Below are 20,731 nucleotides of genomic sequence, written 5' to 3' on the forward strand. Positions count from 1 at the left end.
GGAAAGACCTTACAGATCATCTGTTTTGGGTCCTAGCCTGTATATGCAACAAAAAATAACGAGGGCTGGTAAATTACTTGAGAATGAAAGGCTGACGAGGGCCAGGCATTTCATTATATAATGCTCTCCCCTTTTTTCTTCCTTCACCAGCAAAGCCCAAAATATTTCCTTTGAATAGCTAGTCCTAAGCCACTAGCTCTATTCTCTGGGTCCTAGTGTATGAGAAGTTCCCCCTTTGTTTCTGGGTTTGATACCCTACATCTCCCCATTCATTCAGTTGTATTTATTGAGCTCTTACTGTTTGCAGAGCACCATAGGATTTAGTTGGCCACCCCATTTTTTGTATGGTATTTTTAAACACTTACCATGTGCCAGGCACTTCACTAAGCACTGGGGTGAGTGCTAATCAGGGAGAACAGTGTCCATATCCCACATGGGACTCACAGTCTTAATCCCCATTTTACAGACAAGGTAACTGAGGTGCAGAGAAGTGAAGTGATTTGCCCAAGGTCAAACAGCAGACAAGTGGTGAAGCTGGGATTAGAACTCAGTTCCTTCTGACTCACAGACTCATGCTCTATCCACTAGGCCAAGCTGATTTGCACAAGAAGCTGTACCTGGAAGGGCAGAATAGGACATATGGTTCAAATTTGTGGAATTATTCATAGATTTGGATGCTTCAAAGAATGATTCAACCCACGTGATTAGGGTAGGATGTATTAAGAAATTTTAAGAGGTATCTTGTCATCAGAGAAGCAGCGTCCCTTAGTGGAAAGATCCCGGGCTTGGGAGTCAGAGGTCATGGATTCTAATCCCGGGTCTGCCACTTGTCAACTGTGTGACTTTGGACAAGTCACTTCACTTTTTTGTACCTCGTCTGTGAAACGGGGATTAAGACTTTAAGCCCCTCTTGGGATAACCTTAAAAAATTCTATCTCCCCCAGCACTTAGAACAGTGCTTGGCACATAGTAAGCGCTTAACAAATGCCATCATTATTATTATTATTGTCAGTGAGCAGCAGCATGACATGGGGGAAAGAGAACAGGCCTGGAAATCAGAGGACCTGGCTTCTAATCCTTGTTCTGCCAGTTTGCCTGTTGGGCAAGTCGCTTAACATCTCCGTGTCTCCGTTTTCTCCTCTATAAAATGGGGATTCAATTTCTATTCTACCTTCTACTTTGACTAGGAGCCCAATGTGTGACAGGGACTGTGTCCAACCTGATTAACTTGTATCTACCTCAGAGTTTAGAATCTGCTTGACATATAGTAAATAATAAATACCGTGATGATAATAATAATAATTGCTTTTTTCCTTGGTGACCACAGTTAAGTCTTGGATTTTATAATCATTATTATTATAACTACAAATAATAAACTGTGGTATTTGTTGAAGTGCTTCCTTTGTACCAAGCACTATGCTAAGCGATAGGGTAGATAAGTACGATCAGATCAGAAAACAATCTGTGTTCCACCATGGAATGGTACTTTTGGGCAGGAAACATGTTTACCAACTCAGTTGAATTGTACTCTCCCAAATGCTTAATAGAGTGGTTTGTACACAGTAAGTGCTCAATAAGTATGATTGGTTAATTGATTAAGGGGAAAGGATAAGATATTTAATCCCCATTTTCCAGAAGAGGAAACTGAGACACAACAAAGAAGTTACATGACTCACTTAAGATCACCCAATAAGCAACTGATAAAGCCAGGAATAGAACAAAGATTTCCTAGAATTACCTCTTCAGATATGCCTAGAAAGTTTAACATTCTCAGTTGGGGCTCTTTGAGATAGATACAGGGCTTGTACAGATCGCTTAATTGGGTTTGACCTTGTGACTACCAACCCAGTTCATGTCACTTCCGTTTGAAAATATACAACCCAGAAAGAATGGGATGACATTGGAGGTGGAAATGAGGCATAATGTGAAGGGAAGAACTGAAAAGTGCTTGGCTCTTTTAGAATGCTATAAACATTAGTTCACGTGATTCTCTTGCTCACACCAGATCCATAAAAGCCTCGTGTAACCTCTGTTACTCTGAGAAGGGCCTCCTCTGTTAATATTTCCTGTGCATCTTTGGCCGGTGTTCAAAAGTATACCATGTTGGTTATCCCATTGAAGTTTATAGAGATATTTCCACTCCTTTGCCTACTCTAAGTGTTCTGATCTTGGCTGTGGTAATCGATCTGGGACAGACTTCCTCTGCAGCCCTAAAATAATGGGATGGATGAACTTTCAGAGTGAACTATTGAGCTCGATACAAGTGAGAGGCTTAAGCCAGACAAGTGAAAGAATGAATGGCCCTTTGATCTTATCAGAAACTTAGGAGAAAACACTCTACCAGAGTGTGAGTCTCTACCTTGCCATTAAGTGTGAACTGGGTCATTTTTCACCCCAGGGTTTGGGCTGAAACTCTTCTTCCCATTATTATTTCCCTGTTCCATTTTTTTTAATACGCTACGCAAAACAAAAACAAAGTGTGTGGGGAAGAAAAATTTTCTGTAGATTATATTTTACCATTTTAACACTCCTAGATTTTAATAGAGGTATGTCAGTAATGAAGACCTAACTGGGTAATGCTTGACAGCACATTTCCAGAGATTGTTTTGGGTTTTCCTTAGGGTAGATTGGTTTGTGGAATCAATTGACCAGGGATATTGAGGTTGGGGTGTGGGTGGAGGGTGCCCAGGGTTAAATGTAATCCATTGTGGTTAGGTAGTGGAGTGTTCTAGAAAAATGCCATAAGCCAGAATATCGTTGTGGGAAACATAAGTAAAGGGGCTTATAGTGAAGAATTTTGTCTGGAGGGTTTCTTTCCCATGGATAAGCAAGAGTGCATTTCTTATCATGAGACTTTCATAATAAGACACATTTTTGTGGCTGAATTTTCCCATATATACAGGTAGGATGAATGCAATGAATTATTTTATTTTTCCTACTCAGATCTTAGGACAGTCCAATTCCAGTTTGAGAAGTTTGACTAAGGTTTCTCCATAATATTGATGCTGGATATCAGATCTGTGGGATAGAGGGTAGGGAGAAGCTCTGAACAGTTGATTGGTTGTGTTTGAGGCAGGGAAGCTCTTTATAAAGCAAACTCCAAAAAAGTTAATTATCTTCTTTTTTTAGTTCTCCTTCTTTTTGATGCTTTCATTGAACATTATCCATGGGCTTTTCACCTTCCCAGTGAACAGAGATATTGAAACAGATTCTGTAAGCTTGTTGGCAATTATCATTTTAATGATTACTAATACTGTCCCTCCAGATGGCAATGTGCTTAGGAGTCGATTGCACTTGTAAATCTGGTTTCAAGGTACTGGCCAGTATTCAAAGTGCTCTGTTAAACATTTATTATCATTATCAAGCTGATGTTAAATTTTGGAAAAGTAGATTAAATAGCTAAAGATTAGAAGTAATTCCTAGGGTTCACAGTTGTAATTGGTTAATATGATCTTGGGTTCTGTTCTTTTGAAGGGCTCCACCTTTCTGCTGTCACTCCAAGTTTTTTCTGTAAGGTTTGAATGAGGGGAACATGAACTGGTAGCAGTAGAGACATGGGGCTTTGCTCTTGTCATCCCATGTTGTGACCCCAGGCATTTTCAGCACATTTGGTCATAGTAACAGGAGAAGCAGTATGGCATAGTGTAAAGAACACGGGCCTGAGAGTCTGAAGGTCATGGGTTCTAATTCCAGCTCTGCCACTTGTCTGTTGTATCACCTTGAGCAAGTCACTTCACTTCTCTGTGCCTCAGTTACCTCATCTATAAAATGGGGATTGAGACTGTGAACCCCATGTGGGACAGGGACCAAGTCCAACCCCATTTTTTTGTATCCATTACACTGCTCAATATAGTGCCTGGCACATAGTGCTTAAGAAATATCATAATAATTATTAGTAGTAGTATTATTATGTGACCTTGGGCTAGTCACTTGGAGAAGTCCGTTCTCCCTCCTACTTAAACTGTGAGCCCTGTGAGGGACATGGACAGTGTCCAACCTAATTAACTTGTATCTTTCCCAGCGCTCAGAACAGAAAATGCACTTAGATACATAGTAAGCACTTAATAAATGCCATTAAGAAAAAAAATCAGTGGTGTAATGTAAAGATGTGAAGAGCACTGGCCTGGGAGTCAGAGGACCTGGGTTTGATCCCGACTCCATCACTTGGCTGCTGTGCTAATCTGAGCATAAATGACTTGCCTCACTGACTTTGTCCTCTCCTGGCTCTCCACCTATCTCTCTAGGTCCTTCTTGCAGTCTCTTCCATAAGCTCCACCTCTGCCTCCCACACTCTAACAGAGGAACTACCTAAAGCCTCAATTCTGGGTCCCCCTTCTGTTCTCCTTCTATACCCAGTCCCTTGGAGAACTCATTTGCTCCCACAGCTTCAACTTCCACATTTATGCAGATGATTCCTAAATCTGTCTTTCGAGTCGTGACCTCTCTCCTCTCACCGATACCTCAAGCATAATATGTCGAAAGCAGAACTCCTCATTTTCCCACCGACCCTGTCCTCCCTCTTGTCTTTTCCTTCACTGCAGACATTATCTACCCTATGTCACAGCCATATAACCTTCACATTATTCTTGATTCATCTGTCTCATCTAATTTGCATATTCAGTCTGTCACCAAATCCTGTCAGTTCTGCCTTCACAACATCACTAAAATCCACCCTTTTCTCTCCATCCAAACTGCTACTATCCTGATCCAAGCATTTATATCCCACCTTGAGTACTACATCAGCCTCCTGGCTGATCTCCCTGCCTTCTGTCTCTACCCTATTCAGTCCTTAATTCCTCTGCTGCCTGGATCATTTTTCTATAAAGAGATTTGTTGTATACATCTCTCCATTCGTAAAGAGCCTCTGGTGGTTGCCATCCACCTCCTCATCAAGCAGAAACTCCTTTCCATTGGCTTTAAAGCACTCAATCAGCTTACTCCTTCTTTCTTACCTCAATGATTTCCTACTACAACCCTGCCCACATGCTTCAGTCTAACTCCAACCTTGATCTCATCTATCTCACCACCAACCTGTTGCCCACATCCTCTCTCTAGCTTGGCACTTCCTCCCCCTTCGTATATGACAGACCACCACGCTCTCGACTTTTAAAGATGTATTTGAATTACATCTCCTTCAAGAGGCCTTTCCTGTTGAAGCTCTCGTTTACCCTACTTCCTCTCCATTCTGCATCGCCTGTGAACTTGGTTCTGTGTTCTTTAAGCTATTGATATTCACCTCAGCCCCACAAACCTATGTATATATCTGTAATTTATTTTAATGTCTGTCTCCCCATCTAGGCTGTAAGCTCCTTATGGTCAGGGAACGTGTCTACCAGCATGGCTTCCTGGATTGGGAATGGACCTGGGAATCAGAGCCTGGGTTCTTCTAATCCCGGCTCTATCACATGTTTGCTGTGTGACCTTGAACAAGTAGTTACTTCACTTCTCTGTTCCTCAGTTCCCTCCTCTGGAAAATAGAAATTAAGACTGAGGCCTATGTGGGGTAGGGACTCTTTGCAACTAATTACCTTGTATTTACTCCAGTGCTTAGTAAAGTGCCTGGCACGTAGTAAGCACTTAACAAATACCACAATTATTATTATTGTATTGTAGCCTCCCAAATGCTTAGTATGGTGCTCTGCACAGAGTAAGTACTCAGTAAATTCCGTTGATCAATTGGTCTTCCTCAGTTTCCTCATCGGCAAAACCTGTAGCTCCGTGTGAGACAAGGACTTTGTCCAGCTTGATTATCTTATATCTACCCCAATGCTTAGTACAGTGCTTGGCACATAATAGGCTAACAAATATCACAATAATGATTATCATCATCAGTAGTAGTAATATTAATGCTGTTTGTTTATCAGGCAGCATTCTTAGCAGCAGCAGAGTTACTTATGAGCACTTACCTAGTTCAATACCCTGTATTGAGCCTTTGGGATTATACAGCAGAACCAAGATACACCATGGGCCTGTGAGTCAGAGGACCTGGGCTTTAATACTGGCTCCCTCACTTGCTTGCTGTGGGATATTGGGCAATCATTTATCTTCTCTGAGCCTCAGTTTTGTCATTTGTAAAATGGAGATTCACTATCTGTTCTCCCTCCTACTTAGTATGTGAGCCCTGGGGGAGACAGGTACTGAGTCCAACCTGATTAACCTGTGCCTCCCCCAGTGCTCAGAACAGTGCTTTACACACCCTAAGTGCTTAGCAAATAGCATGAAAAAGAAACAAATAAACAAACACTGCCCTCTAGGAGCTAGCAATCTAATGGTGAGGACAGTCAGGCCAAAAAAAATAAAATGATATAAAAGGGTAAAAGTAGTTGGAGAAGGAAGAATTTATATATCAGGATGAAATGGCTGAATAAATAATTGAATCTACAAATAGGTACACAAAAGTATGGGTAGGCTTATAAATGTTGAGGATAGGAATGACAAATATTCTAAAAACCTTTGGGAACTACAAGTCCCCTCTTTTGCCTAAGATTGGATAATTATTTTTGTTTGTTTTTATTAACCTCATGATCTGATAGTAGATGTTCCTATCTCCCATAGCCTGTCTAATTTAGGCTAACCTCATCCCAAAACACATTTCTTTCTACGGTGAAGACTTCTTGATAGTAAAAATCATTGATTTTATATGTTCTGCCTAAATATTTTTCACTTGTGGGTGATTAATATATGTGAAACAATAGTAATTAAATTAATGAGAAACAAATATCCCTTTGGGATTTAGCAGAAACTCATATTGCTCTTTGTTCATCTAATTCACATTTTTTCACTGCTTTTTAATTATCATAATTTCTTATATATAATATTGACCTTAATGTAGAAAACACTTCTGAGAACAGTGTTTTGAACATGGTTTTTGGTGGTAATTTTATTAGTAACCAATTAAAACTGATCATACTCTGTAGACACTGAAAGTTTTCTTAAGACAAATTAAAGGATTACCTGTGAATGGCCTGAACATACTAAGAAGGGACTGAAAGAAAGAGTTTCTTATATTGAAATTATTGTATTTTTATTAAAAGATATGGAAATATTACTGTATAAAATAACCTGGCTGAAAGGATTCTTGAGAGGTCACATAATCCACCACCCATCCACCACTCTGGCTCACATTTCCAACATTTCCAAAAAATAATTGTTGACCTTTTCCTTAACTACCACTAGAGAAAGATGTTGTGCAATCTTCCGTAATAGCACATTCCAGTGAATGACAACCCTGGTGGTCTCTGGAACTCTTTCCCAGTGTCAAGTCTGTGTCTCTCCTGCTGAAACTTAAGACACTACCCTCTGGTTCTGTAGAGATTGGAAAAGGAAAACAGCTGCTCTTAATGACCCTTAAAATGCCCTTCATGTCCTTTTATTAAGTTCCTTGTTAGTCTTTTTTTATCCCTTTGTCTAAGGGCCATCGGAAGGAGGATTTCCTAAATTTCTCTGAAATCCTAGGTCTACTTAGACTGTGAGTCCTATATTCAATAGTATTTATTGAGCACTTACTATGTGCAGACCACTGTACTAAGTGCTTGAAATGTACAGTTCGGCAACAGATAGAGACAATCCCTGCCCAATAATGGGCTCACGGTCTAAACAGAGGAGACAGACAGCGAAGTAAAACAGAACAAAACAAAACAAGACAACATCATCAAGATGCATAGAATCAAGGAGATATATGAGACAGGAACAGTGCTTATCCTGATTCCTGCATTTACCCCAGTGTTAGCACATAGTAAAGAAGTAACTAGGGAAGCAGTGAGGCCTAATAGAGGAGAGCATGGGCCTTGGAGCCAGAAGACCTGGATTCTAATTCTGCTCCAACACTTGCCTGCTGTGTGACTTTGGACTATCACTTAGCTTTCCTGTGTTTGTCTCCTTGACTGTGAAATGGGGATTCAATACCTGTTCTCCCTCATACTTGACATATTAGACAGGGACTGAGTCCCTGTTGATGAACTTGTATCTACCCCAGTGCTTCGAACAGTGATTGACACGTACTAAGTGCTTAACAAGTACCTTTAAAAAATAAGCACTACACATACCAAAAGGATCATTTATTAGCCAGGATTATGATCTTTCCCTTTGGGTTCCTGTCCTGCTCAGTGGTATTTACTGAGTGCTTACTGTGTGCAGAGTATGGAAGAGTATAATACAATAGAGTTGGTAGACACATTCCCTACCCACAAGGAGCTCACAGTCCAAGTCCCACTTGGGGCTCCCAGTCCTAATCCCCATTTTGCAAATGAGGGAACTGAGGCACAGATAAGTTATGACTTGCTTAAGGTCATATGGCAGACAAGTGGTGGAGCTGGGATTAGAACCCAGATCCTTTTGACTCCCAGGCCTGTTCTCTTACCACTAGGCCATAAGCTGAAGCTATTTCCCCCTCTTGCGTAAACCGTTACCTAAAACTGTTTCAAAATCTGTTAAACAAGAAGCAGGAGAAAGAAAGGTCAATCAATCGTATTTATCAAGTGCTTACTGTGTGCAAATGGCCATTGCATTAATACAGAACCTGTATGACAAATAGGAGGCTACAATAAGAATAGAATATGGAGAAACAGATAGGTTTCCCATCAGTAAGGGTGCAAGAAAAGGATTGTATGTTATCACCTTATCTGTTCATCCTTTACACCAAATACCTAATGAGAGAAGCTGGATTGGATGAAGACGAATGGAGAGTAAAATTTGGAGGAAGGAATATATACAGCCTTTTATGCTGATGACCTAACCCTATTAGCAGAAAGTGAAGAAGATTTGAAGGGCTTATTATTAAAAGTTAAGGAACAAAAAATGGCCCTATACTTGGATGTCAAGAAAACAGAGATCATGACAACTGGAGGTTTTAACACATTTGTAGTGGATGGAGAGAAGATTGAAATAGTTGAAAATTTTTCTCTCCTGGGCTCGATAATCAAAAATAAAGGAATTAGTAGCCAAAAAATATGCTGAAGGTTAATGTTAGGAAGACTTACTATGAAGAGCCTGGAAAAAGTCATGAAATGTGCTGATGCAACAACTGCCACAAAAATAGTCAGCTCTGTGGTGTTTTCAGTGACAATGTATGGATCTGAAAGCTGGACAGTGAAAAAACAGAATAGAAAGAACATTGATTCTTTTGAAATGTGGTGTTGGAGAAGGCTTTTGTGAATGCCATGGACTTCCTGAAAATCAAACAAATGGATTTTGGAGCAAAGTAAGCCAAAGTGGTCTTTGAAAAGCCAAATGACTCGACTTAGGTTAGCATATTTTGGACACATAATCAGAAAGGACTAATTCTCTGAAGAAGACACTAATGCTAAGAAAAGTCCAGGGAAAATGTTGAAGAGGCAGATCAGCAGCTAGATGAATAGAGACCATAACAATGATAACGGAAGAACCATAGAAAGGTTGTGGATTATGGCAGAGGATGGACATTCTGGAGAAAGTATATCCATGGAGTCGCTATGAATTGGAAATGACTTGACAGCAATTAATAATAATAAACTGTGTATAGAGTACTGTACAAAGCACTTGGGAGAGTACAATAGAGTTGGGAGACATAGTACTTGCCTACAATGAGATCGTTGTCTAGAAGGGAAGACAGACATTAATGTAATTAAATAAATTAGAGATATGTACATAAGTGATGTGGGGCTAAGGGAGGGGTGAATAGAGGGAGGAAATCAGGATGATGCAGAAGGGAGTAGGAAAAGAGGAAATGAGGACTTAGTCAAGGAAAGCCTCTTGGAGGACATGTGTCTTCAATAAGATTTTGAAGGTTGGGAGAGTAGTTGTCTGTGGATGTGAAGAGGGAGGATATTCCAGGCCAGAGGCAGGATGTGGGTGAGAAGTCGGCAGCAAGATAGACGATCATGGTACAATGATCAGGTTAGCATTTGAGGAACAAAATGTATGGGCTGGGTTGTAGTGGGAAAGGAGTGAGGTGAGGTAGAGGGCAAGATGATGGAGTGTTTCAAAGCCACTGGTAAGGAGTTTGTGTTTGATGTGGAGGTGGGTGGGCAGCCACTGGAAGTTCTTGAGAAGTGGGGAAGCATGATCTGAATGTTTGTGTAGAAAAATGATCTGGGCAGCAGTGTGAAGTATGGACTGGAGTGGGGAGTGACAGGAGACAGGGAGGTCATCAAGGGGATGGTATAGTAATCAAGGCAGGATATGACAAGTGCTTGGATTAATATGGAGGCAGTTGGCGAGGAAAGGGCAGATTTTAGCAATGTTGTGAATGTTGAACTGTTAAGATTTAGTGATAGATTGAACATGTGGGTTGGATGAGAGAGAGAGAAGTCAAGGATAATGCCAAGGTTATGAACTTGTGAGACAGAAAGGATGATGGTACTGTCTATAGTGACAGGAAAATCAGTGGGAGGACAGGGTTTGGGTGGAAAGATAAGGAGTTCTGTTTTAGAAATGCTAAGTTTGAAGTGTCGGCGAGACAGCCGAATAGAGATGTCTTGAAGGTTTGAGAAAATACGAGACTGCAGAGAGGGAGAAAGATCAGGGCTGAAGGTGTAGATTTGGGACTCATCCCCATAGAGGTAGTAGTTGAAGCCATGGGTGTAAATGAGTTCTCCAAGGGAGGGGGTGTAGATGGAGTATAGAAGGAGGTCCTAGAACTGAGCCCTGAGGGACTCCCAACAATGGAGGATGGGAGACTGAGAAGGAGCCTGCAAAAGTGACCGAGAATGAGAAGCCAGAGAGATAGGAGAAGAATCAGAACAGGACAATGTCAGTGAAGTTAAGATTGGAGAATATTTCCAGGAGAAGACAGTGGTCAACAATCTTGAAGGCAGCTGAGAGATCGAGGAGGCAGTTGCCCCTGCAGGCCCTGTAATTCACAGCAGTAGCGCTTGGAAAGTACAATTGGGCAACAGATAGAGACAATCTCTACCCAACAACGGGCTCACAGGCTAGAAGGGACTCAGTAATAGCTGTAGTTCCCTCTAGAATGTAAACTTGTAGTGGGAGTGGAACCTGTTTACCAACTTGGTTATATTGTACTCTCCCAAGAACTTAGTACAGTGCTCTGCATACAGTAAACTCTCGATAAATACAATTGGTTGATAGATGTTTAACCAAATGCTACAATGCTCCCAAAGGCCCATAGATTTGACTTCATACTGAGTTGGGGAAATGGGATCACTTAAATAAATTTCTTCATTTTGTGTGCTTCCTAACACGGCAGCCTAGCACCGGTTAGGAAAAACTGATTAGTATGCAAAAGGTTGAACATCCCTCCCTTGTCCCATCATGGGTCAAACTTAGAGTGATGCAGTAATTTATATGATATTGAGTGCCAGTGAAGGGAGGAAGTTTCATAATAATGCTGTAGGTGTATTTTCAGGTTTTTTTTAAATTAATGTACCAGCCTAATTTCCCTTAAGACAGTGTTAATTTTCAATTGCAGCCCCCAACCCCAACGCAAAAAAACAAAAAAACAAAAACAAAGCAAAATCCCATTTTCCCTCTTAGAGGGAAATCTTGATAGGACCCAAAATTACATTTTTCTTTTATGTCACCAGAAGAATACAGCAGAATAGGTTTGCCCTTATCCAGACTAGGCAAACATCAAAGTACTTTTTTGTCCCCTCCCCCCCCCCAAAAAATAGTTAAAATCTGCTGAAAATTCACATCATTTCATATTTTTTTCAAGAGGTGCCATCTTTAAATAGCACTTCCTGAAATGACAGTTTCAAATTGAATTGAGTATCTTGAGTCCCTATTGAAAATTAAGGCTTGCTGAATGCTCTCATACTTGGAAGGGGTTTGGGAGTATAATATCTGTGATAAAAATGGGTGGTCGTGTCCTCAGTTTCACCCGAGAATAAACACTTAAGTAAACTTGCTGAGCTGGAGGAGTTTCTTCTGTTTGCCTTGGAGAGCCTATCTTCTTGTTCATTTCTGCATCAGCAGCTCTCTCTTCAATCATATTGGAAATAAGGGAATAGTGCATTTTAGCTCAAGTAAAATGGAAAGCACTGATCATAATGTTAAATATATTCTGCAGTTTTACGTTGATGCAGTTCACATAGCCTACGTTTGTGGGGGTTTTTTGCTTTGTTTTTTAAAATACAATATTTTTAAAGTCTTAAAATGTGCCAGGCACTGTACTAAGCACTGGGGTAGATGAAAGATAATCAGGTTCGACAGTTCCTGTCCCACACAGGGCTCACACAATTCACAATGTACAAATGAGATTACTGAGGCACAAATAATTTAAGTGATTTTCATTGCATATTGGAAAGAGCACGGACCAGGAAGTCAGCGGACCTGTGTTCTAATATTTGCTCCACCACGTGCCTGCTGTTTGATGTTGGGCATGTCACTTAACTTCACTGGGCTTTAGTTTCTTCATTCGTAAAAAAGAGGTATTCAATACCTGCTCTCGTTCCTATTTAGATTATGAGCTCTATGTGGAACTGGGACTATCTGACCTGATTATCTTATATCTACCCTGGCACGTAGTACAATGCTTGATACATAGTAAGCACTGAACAAATTTTATTATTATTGTTATTTAATGGAATTGGTTTTTGGAACCCAGGTCCTCTGACACCCAGGCCCATGCTCTTCCCACTAGACCATTTTGCAGTTGTCTGTTGTAAGACCGTGGGAAAATCACTTAAATTATCTGTGCCTCAGTAACCTCACTGCTTCTCTGTTGTTCCATAAATGATACTCCTCCTTACAGTGAGAAAGAGCAGGAGAAGCAAAGTTGGGCCAATGCAGGGGGCGGAGCGTGAGAGGCAGAATCTGATGTAGCATTAGCCACTACTGAACCTAGTACATGGGGAATCGAAAATCCAATTTTCTTTCAGTCAGGGAAGCAGAGTGGAGTAGTAGATAGAGCACAGACCTGGGAGACAGAAGGTCATGGGTTCTAATCCCAGGTCTGCCATTTAAGTGCTGTGTGATCTTGGGCAAGGCACTTCACTTCTCTTTGACTTAGTTATCTCATCAGTAAAACGGGGATTGAGATGGTGAGCCCCCTGTAGGACAGACCCAATTTGCTTGTATCCACACCCAGTGCTTGCCTGGCACACAATAAGTGCTTAACAAATGCCCCAATATTATTATTTTAACAAATACCACATTATTATTATTATTTTTTCAGCTGTGATATTGAATCTTAGGTAATCTTGACCATGTTGCTTAAGGTATTGCTTCTTCCCTCCTCTTTTTTGTGAACTGATAATATTAGCACCTGCCCCTAGGTACTTCAGAAAGATTTTGGGAAAATTAATGAAAGTTTGTGTTTACTTGGAGTTCCTTAGATACATTTTTTGCAGGTCTGTAATGGCTAATCATTGCAATCTTAGGCTGTAAATTCCTGAAATCACATTTTCATGGAGTTTGTAAAGTACTTACTAGTGTCAAACACCGCTCTGTGTGTTGGGGTAAATTCAAGTTAATTAGGTCAGAGACAGCCTCTCTACCTCATGGGGCTCACATTCTGAGTAGGAGGGAGAGCAAGTATTTAATCCCCATTCTATAGTTGAAGAAACTGAGACTCAAAGAAATTAAGTGACTTGTCCAATGTCACAAAACAGAGCTGGGTTTCGAACATAGGTCCTCTGCCTTCTAGGCCCAAGCTCTTTCCACTAGGCCATGCTGCTTCCCCATGTTACCACACCATCCGGCCTGTGATGGCAAGAGGCAGATGGAGCGCTGAACTCAGTGAAGAGGAGTCCTGCGCCTACTAGTGGGTCTATGGCTGTGGCTCAGGTTTCCACCACTTCCGCTCACAGACCCAGGCCGGCATAGACCCCTCTCCATCACACAAAGCCAATAGGCGGAACTAACTGGGAGCTGGGTTTGATAGGAGTCGATAGAGGTTCACCTGGCAGAACTGATGGGGTTTGATTTTTCAGTCAGGCACTCGCTGAATTACTTTCCATTGTGCAAACGGACTTCTGCACACAGTAAAGCACTCAATGAACACCACTGATTGACTGATGATAACACTAATCAGAGCACCTGGGATTTGTAACAGTGCGCTTTATTTTCCCAAACCACTTCCATATCCATTGTTTCATTTTTTTTCCTCCCACTTCCCTGTGATGTAGGGAGAGGCTCCTTCAGGTCAGAGATCAGATCTGCTTGCTCTAATGTCTTCTTCTCAATGCTCAGTCCAGTGCCCTGCACAGAGAAGTACCCAGTAAGTCCCATGGATTGACTGACATTTTCCAGTGAGGGAAACTAAGGAACAGGGAGGTCAAGGTACTTGGTGAGGTCACCCAGCAGGCCTGGGACTTGAACCTGTCTGTCTTAACCAGTGATTTTTGCCCCAGGCCTGGCCATTTCTTGGGGCTCAGCAGCTGTAGAGATTCCTGAGGCTTAGGGAAGCTTCCCTCAAACAGTGACATGCACCCCCTCCCCCTATGCATACACATATATACCTATTCAGTTGATTTCCACACAGTAATTATGTCCTTTCATGAAAGTACTTGACTCTCCAAGCTTTTCCTCTGGGGTTTTTATAAGATCAGTCAATCAATTGTGTGTATTGAGCACTTACTGTGTGAAGAGCACTTTATTCAATGCTTGAGCGCCTATAATATAATACAGTGGATAGACATGACCCCTTCCCTCAAGGAGCTTTTAATCTAGGGGAGACAAACATTTAAATAAATTACAGATAGGGGAAACAGCAGAGCATAAAGATGTGGACATCAATGCTGTAGGGCGGAAGATGGGGGCAAGTAGAAAAGCAGCATGGCTTAGTGGAAAGAGCCTGGGCTTGCGAGTCAGAGGTCATGGGTTCTAATCCCGGCTCTGCCACTTGTCAGGTGTGTGACTTTGGGCAAGTCACTTAACTTTTCTGTGCCTCAGTTATTTCATCTGTAAAACTGAGATTAAATCTGTGAGCCCCAAATGGGACAACCTGATAACCTTGTATCTACCCCAGGGCTTAGAACAGTGCTTGGCACACAGTAAGCACTTAACAAATACCATTATTATTATTATTATTATCTAAGTGCTTAAGGGGTACAGACCCATGTACAGAGGTGATACAGAACAGAAAGCAATACTTACAATTACTGTAATTGAAATAGTTACAATAACTATTGTAAATAGCAAATACTACAGTCTGCAGTTTAATTTTAATTTCTTTTACTGATAAAGGGGCAAACTTTTTTTAATGGAATTTATTAGGCACTAACTATGTCTCAAGTACTGTTCTAAAGTGCTGGGGTGGATACAAGTTAATTAGGTCAGCACAATCCCTGTCCCACTTGGGGCTCACAGTCTGAGTGGAAGGATCAACAGGTATGTAATCCCCATTTTACAGTTGAAGAATCTGAAGCATAGGGAAGGTAGTGACTTCCCCAAGGTCACACAGCAGGCAAGTGGCAGAGCTGAAATTGGAACCCAGGTCCTCTGACTCCCGGGCTCATGCTCTTTGCACCAGGCCAGGCTGCTTGTTTTACTTCTCTCACGGGTGTGGGGAAGTAATAGGTCTTGAAACTATTTTGATAAGTCCTAAATGAGGTCTCTTGTGGTGATGAATTTTAGGAGGTTTTGGCAACCTGCCTTGGCAAGACAAAGCAATGGTTAGCTTTCATGAGGCCACATTGCCAAACTAAAAGGCTGAAATTTGTGGTGGATCAGAAGTGGTCTGTGGGAGCTGCCCAGTGGGGATTCAGAGAGCACTATTCAGCATGAATGTCCTGTCACAGGCTCCTGGAGCGGCCATACCGAACCTCTCAGTCTGATCCTTTCTCACCGGATGGTGGCCTCAAGGCCTGAATCTTTGTCAGTCAGTCAGTAGTATATATTAAGCACACATTTTGTGCAGAGCACTTCCCTAAATGCTTAAAGAAGTACAATTTGAGTCGGTAGACCGATCCCTGCTGTCAAGGAGCTTACATTTCCCTTTTCCTCCCCGGCCTACTCCCTGCCTCCACCACCAAGAGTGTACCTCACAATATTGAGGACACTGAGCCGCTGAGTCTGGCCCTGGCTGGATCAGAGGCAATGGAATCCAGATGTCCTTCAACTCCCCTTTAGCCGATTGCTCACCCAGAGTTCCTGGCTACAGAAGAGTTTGGCTTCATCTGAGCCAGCCCTGAGAATTGGTCTCAGTTTAAACCCAAGGGTACTAATTGCATCTCAGTAACTTCTCAATCATCAATCCTGATTTTGTTTTTTTTCCACGAGGGTCACAAACAGTATGCAAATATGTAATTATGGAAAAATATGATTTTAATAAGAATAGTCCTGTTACAGATCTCTTATTACCCTGTGATCTGCTTGGATCTCCAAGGTGGCCCACACTACCTCTCTAGCCACTGGCCTATACTAGTCCTTTAGCCTGACCCAAGCTACCCCTTTACCTGTTTCTAGTGGCGCCCCCCCCCCCCCCCCCCGCCATCTCAGTCCTGGCTCCAGTCCCTCATGGAATCTCAGAGCATTAAGTCTTCGAGAAGCTCTTCTCTGTTTGAATCCATCAATGGTATTTATATGAGTATATACACAGAGCACTGTATTAAGTGCTTGAGAGTGTAAAATAGAGGAAGGAGACATGATCTCTGCCTCTGTGAACTTACAATTTCATGTTTAGGTACTTTATTATTATGGAATAATTATGGACTTTATCCATTCTTAAGAATTGGCCTTTTCCTATGGTTACAGTCACAGTCTGTCTTGGGTTTAGATTATGAGCTTCCTGAAGGCGGGAATCAAATGTGCTAATTTTTATTTGCATTCCGTAGAATCAAGTGCAGTATACAGCTAATGATAGTGAGGACGATGAACTCATCTTCCCTCTCAAACTCTTTCCTACCCCTATCTTTTTCATCACTGTAGACAACATCACTATCCTTCCTGCCTCCCAAGCCCATAACCTTTTCATTATCCCCCAACTCCTCTCTCTTGTTCAACCCACGTCTTCAGTGTCACCAAATCCTCTCAGTTCTACCTTCACGACACTGCTAAAATCTGCCCTTTCTTCTTCATCTACTGCTACCACAGTTGAAATTGAGAGAATTAAGAGGAAGTCACAGTGAAAAGGTGATCTTGGGAGGAGCAGAGAGGGTAAGATGGGGAGTAGTGGGAGATGAGTGCAGAGATTTAAGAGGGAGAGTGCCTGTGGAGAGCTGTAAAGCCAATGACCGGGAGTTTGTTTGATGTGGAGGAACTGGGTCACCACTGGCAGTTTTTAAGATGTGGAAAGAAGTGTACCTAATGGGTACCCAGCCCCACAGCACTTATGTACATATCTGTAATTTATTTATATTAATGTGTGTCTCCACCCCTCTAGACTGTAAGCCTGTTGTGGACAGGGAATATGTCTGTTTATTGTATTCCCCCAAGTACTTAGTACAGTGCTCTGCACACAGTGCTCAATAAATATATGAATGATGATGTTTGAGAAATTCAGACAACAGAGTGTAGGGTAGATAGCATAGCTAGATTTGTTTCTATTCTGCCGCTGAGCTCTGTAAGTCCAGATAACTCTTGTCACAGGTCACAACGATGGCATTGGGAAACAAAATCCTCAGGTAATTGCTAAACCCAAACTGCGTTTACATTTTACATACCTTTGACAAAACTTTATTCCAGACCTGCTTTATAAAAAATGGAATTGACTATATTTCATATCCTCTCTTTCCATTCTAATGAACAGTCAACAGATTGAAAGGCAGGAAGCAACAACAGGAGGGGAAATGGAGAAACATATTGCCTGATTACTCAAAAGCAAGAGTTCATTCAACGTTAACAAAACATCATGGTCTAAAATTCAGGAACCCCTCTCCTTGACCATTGCTGTGCTATTTTTGCAGGTGAACACTGGGGGCAAAACTCTGGAAGAGAGACGCTCTAGTCTGGATGCTGAGATTGATTCGCTGACCAGTATTTTGGCCGATTTAGAAAGCAGTTCTCCATACAAGCCGCGTCCTCAGCAGGTTGGTAGTAAAACTTCATTACACACTATACCACATTGGTTTCAAGGAAACTTTCTGCTGGGAACAGGTCTTTTGTTGAGCTAAACAAATCCATTCACCATGCTCTGATTCTATTGATTGGTAGTTCTTTTAAGGGTTGAGAGCCAAGTTTGCATCTTATTCAAGACCAACAGGTGTTGATGAAGAGCAGGAAGAAGTTGAGCTTATGATAATAATACTTGCTCTCTGTCTCTTTGAGAGGTGATGGGGATTACGGCTTAATCTATTTCAAGCACTACAAGGACCTCAGAAGACAGGTGCACTGTACCTGAAAAGTATTAATAGTATTATTTCTATTGCTTAGGTCTTCAAATACAATGCCTCTTTGTAAGATGTATGTGGCATTTTGATTTCCACACATTCTCCCACAGTGACTTCTAGATTCAGATTTGTTCACCTTACAAGAAAAAATAAGCTGGTTTTTTTTGTATTTTTTTCTTAGCTGTCAACACAGCCAGTTCAACCCTGTTATCTGAACATCAAGCTGTGTGGCTTTCTACTTTGTATATAATCACTTGCAATAAAGATTCCAGACACATAGCTTGACTGCCAATTGTGCTGTGGCACAAGGCAGAATATACTTTAGCTCAGCTTTTCAACAGCTATGCTGGCTCTCCAAGGCAATGGTAATAATAATAAAAAAACCTTAAATATTAAAATAGAAGTATAGTTAGCTAAGGCAACTCTGCAAATACACAGGAGGCAGGCATAATGTGAAAAGAAAACAGGACAGGGATTCTTTCAACCACAAGGTGTCCATTTTAAAGTGGTACTATCTACTACTGTATTTTTAGATATTGGTTAGCATCATATTCCTAAGTAACTCCAGCATGTTTGCAGAGCACAGAGGTCTCAAAAGTTTCTTTGCCCTTTCCAGCTTTGTTTTTCTCAATTAGCTTTGGGTGAATCTCAACCTCTTGTTTCCAAAAGCTTTAAAATACTTTTGCCAATACTTTGGGCTAATTAAAAACCTTAAAAATGCTTTTGCCCATCAGCTTTCCTCCAAAATTTCAAATCTAAGCACTTTGAGGAAAATTTTATTTGCTCTGAGTACTTTTCACTCATTTAGTAAAACCTCTGACTATCCATGCTCAATAAATGATACTCTAATGTTTTATTGGGTGTGGCATGTACATGGATTCTTGCACTTTGTCATCCCTTTGGGGAAACGTTTTGGCATGGTAGGTGTCTAAATTCTTGGTTGATTACCATGGAGTTTACTCATGGGACACTTTCTTCTTTTTTTGTGTATGTGTTTTTTGGGGAGCAGGGGAGACCTCTTTTTAAGTGTGGTTCTGAGAATTAACTTTAAATCCAGGAAAAGGGTCTGAAAAGATGTAATTCCTCTCTTTCTTCTCCTTTTTTTCCCACTCCAAGGATTCCTTTCTTCTAGGAAATAACAAAGGGTAGGATAAATGCTCTTTGGGTTCTATGTGCCAGTATGCATACCTATTTATTTTTTCTTTAAAAAAAAAAAAGACACAAATAATGCAGTAAAATTCCGAAAGATTGGATTTGTACTTAATGTTTCAAGAAAACAACATTCAGGAACAGTTTTTATTGAAAACCAGCAATGTGTGGGGTTTTGAAGAATGCAGAATCTTTCTTGGCCTTTGGAATTGCAATCCTAAAATAGAGTGCAGTCCGTTCTCTAATGCTGGGGTTGTATTCCCATTTAAGCTCATATTCACAAAAACTTGCATTCACCCACCCCTTGACTGGCACCACATAAATGCAATGACATTTCTTCCAATGCCATATCATGCTGATTCTAGAAAACGACATGTTGTGGACAGTTTGCACTCTAATTTCTTAGCAGCATTCTACCCAAATGTTTAGAGAACAGTTTGCACTATGTGAAGACCAGCTGTACTACTCATCACTGATGCTATTTATTGAACACAATCCATGTGCAAAATAATATATTAGCACTAAAATGGATTCTTGGATAAGAATGATCCAAGGGCCTTGCTCTTGAGAAGCTTATATCTGGGCTCAATAAGTTAGAATCAATTAACTGTCTCAGGAAAATAATTTGGAGGGGATAATGGGATGTAATAGACCTAAGTTAAAAAAAAAAGTCCTGAGATATAGGTGAAACTCCCTTTTTTCCAACCTGCTGTGAGCTTGACAATTAAAAGGTGAGTCTGTCTAGTCTAGGTATTGCTATTGATGAATATGGGGAATTGGAAGAGGAGGGGTTAATTTTGGAACTACATCTCTTTCCGCATTTCCTCCTCTCTAGAGAAATTGAAGTAGATGTGTTAGTATTTATTGGTTGACATAATTATATGCTGTAAAAAGAATAATCGCAAACATGAAATGTTAAAAAATATTTGCTAAGAGAGGGTATCTTGGTAGACTCTGTGATTTATTGTAATTAAAAGAACTTTGAAAGTCCTAGAAAGATACAAACTAAATGCATGTCTTTGATGTTTCCTATTTTTGAGGCATAACAAATACCAAAAATGAGTGTGTCAGCTAACTATTTTTAAATAGGCTGGCAGCCCTGACATTTTTTATCTGTAAGCGGGTGTGTTTTGCTGCATTCTGCCTCAAAATTTTAGATGCAGTCGACAAGGACCATGTACACAAAATTCTCCTTAAAACTGATGTTGTGCTGCTTTTGATCAGACATTTTCTATAAAGAAACAACGTTCTACACTGCACTGGGATGGTATGCTTTCAGATAAATCCTTGCAGATAAAATCTCTAGAATTGATTTTTTTTAATTAACCCCACAGTTCCCCTGATGGTAAACCTTTACACTGTTAGAAGTGAAG

General features: G+C 40.9%; 1 protein-coding gene across 3 annotated transcripts in view; it reads left to right on the forward strand.

Moving 5' to 3' along the window:
- The window catches only part of LOC100080375 (LIM domain containing preferred translocation partner in lipoma), a 721,700-nt gene that overhangs the window by 355,419 nt on the left and 345,550 nt on the right, over positions 1 to 20,731 (forward strand). For all 3 annotated transcript variants that reach the window (XM_029068642.2, XM_029068641.1, XM_029068644.2), the window contains one exon: positions 17,787 to 17,909. In XM_029068642.2, the coding sequence (XP_028924475.1) occupies positions 17,787 to 17,909 (123 nt within the window). The remainder of the gene's footprint in view (positions 1 to 17,786; positions 17,910 to 20,731) is intronic.

The sequence above is a fragment of the Ornithorhynchus anatinus genome, chromosome 7 (assembly GCF_004115215.2).
Source record: "Ornithorhynchus anatinus isolate Pmale09 chromosome 7, mOrnAna1.pri.v4, whole genome shotgun sequence".
Lineage (NCBI taxonomy): Eukaryota > Metazoa > Chordata > Mammalia > Monotremata > Ornithorhynchidae > Ornithorhynchus > Ornithorhynchus anatinus.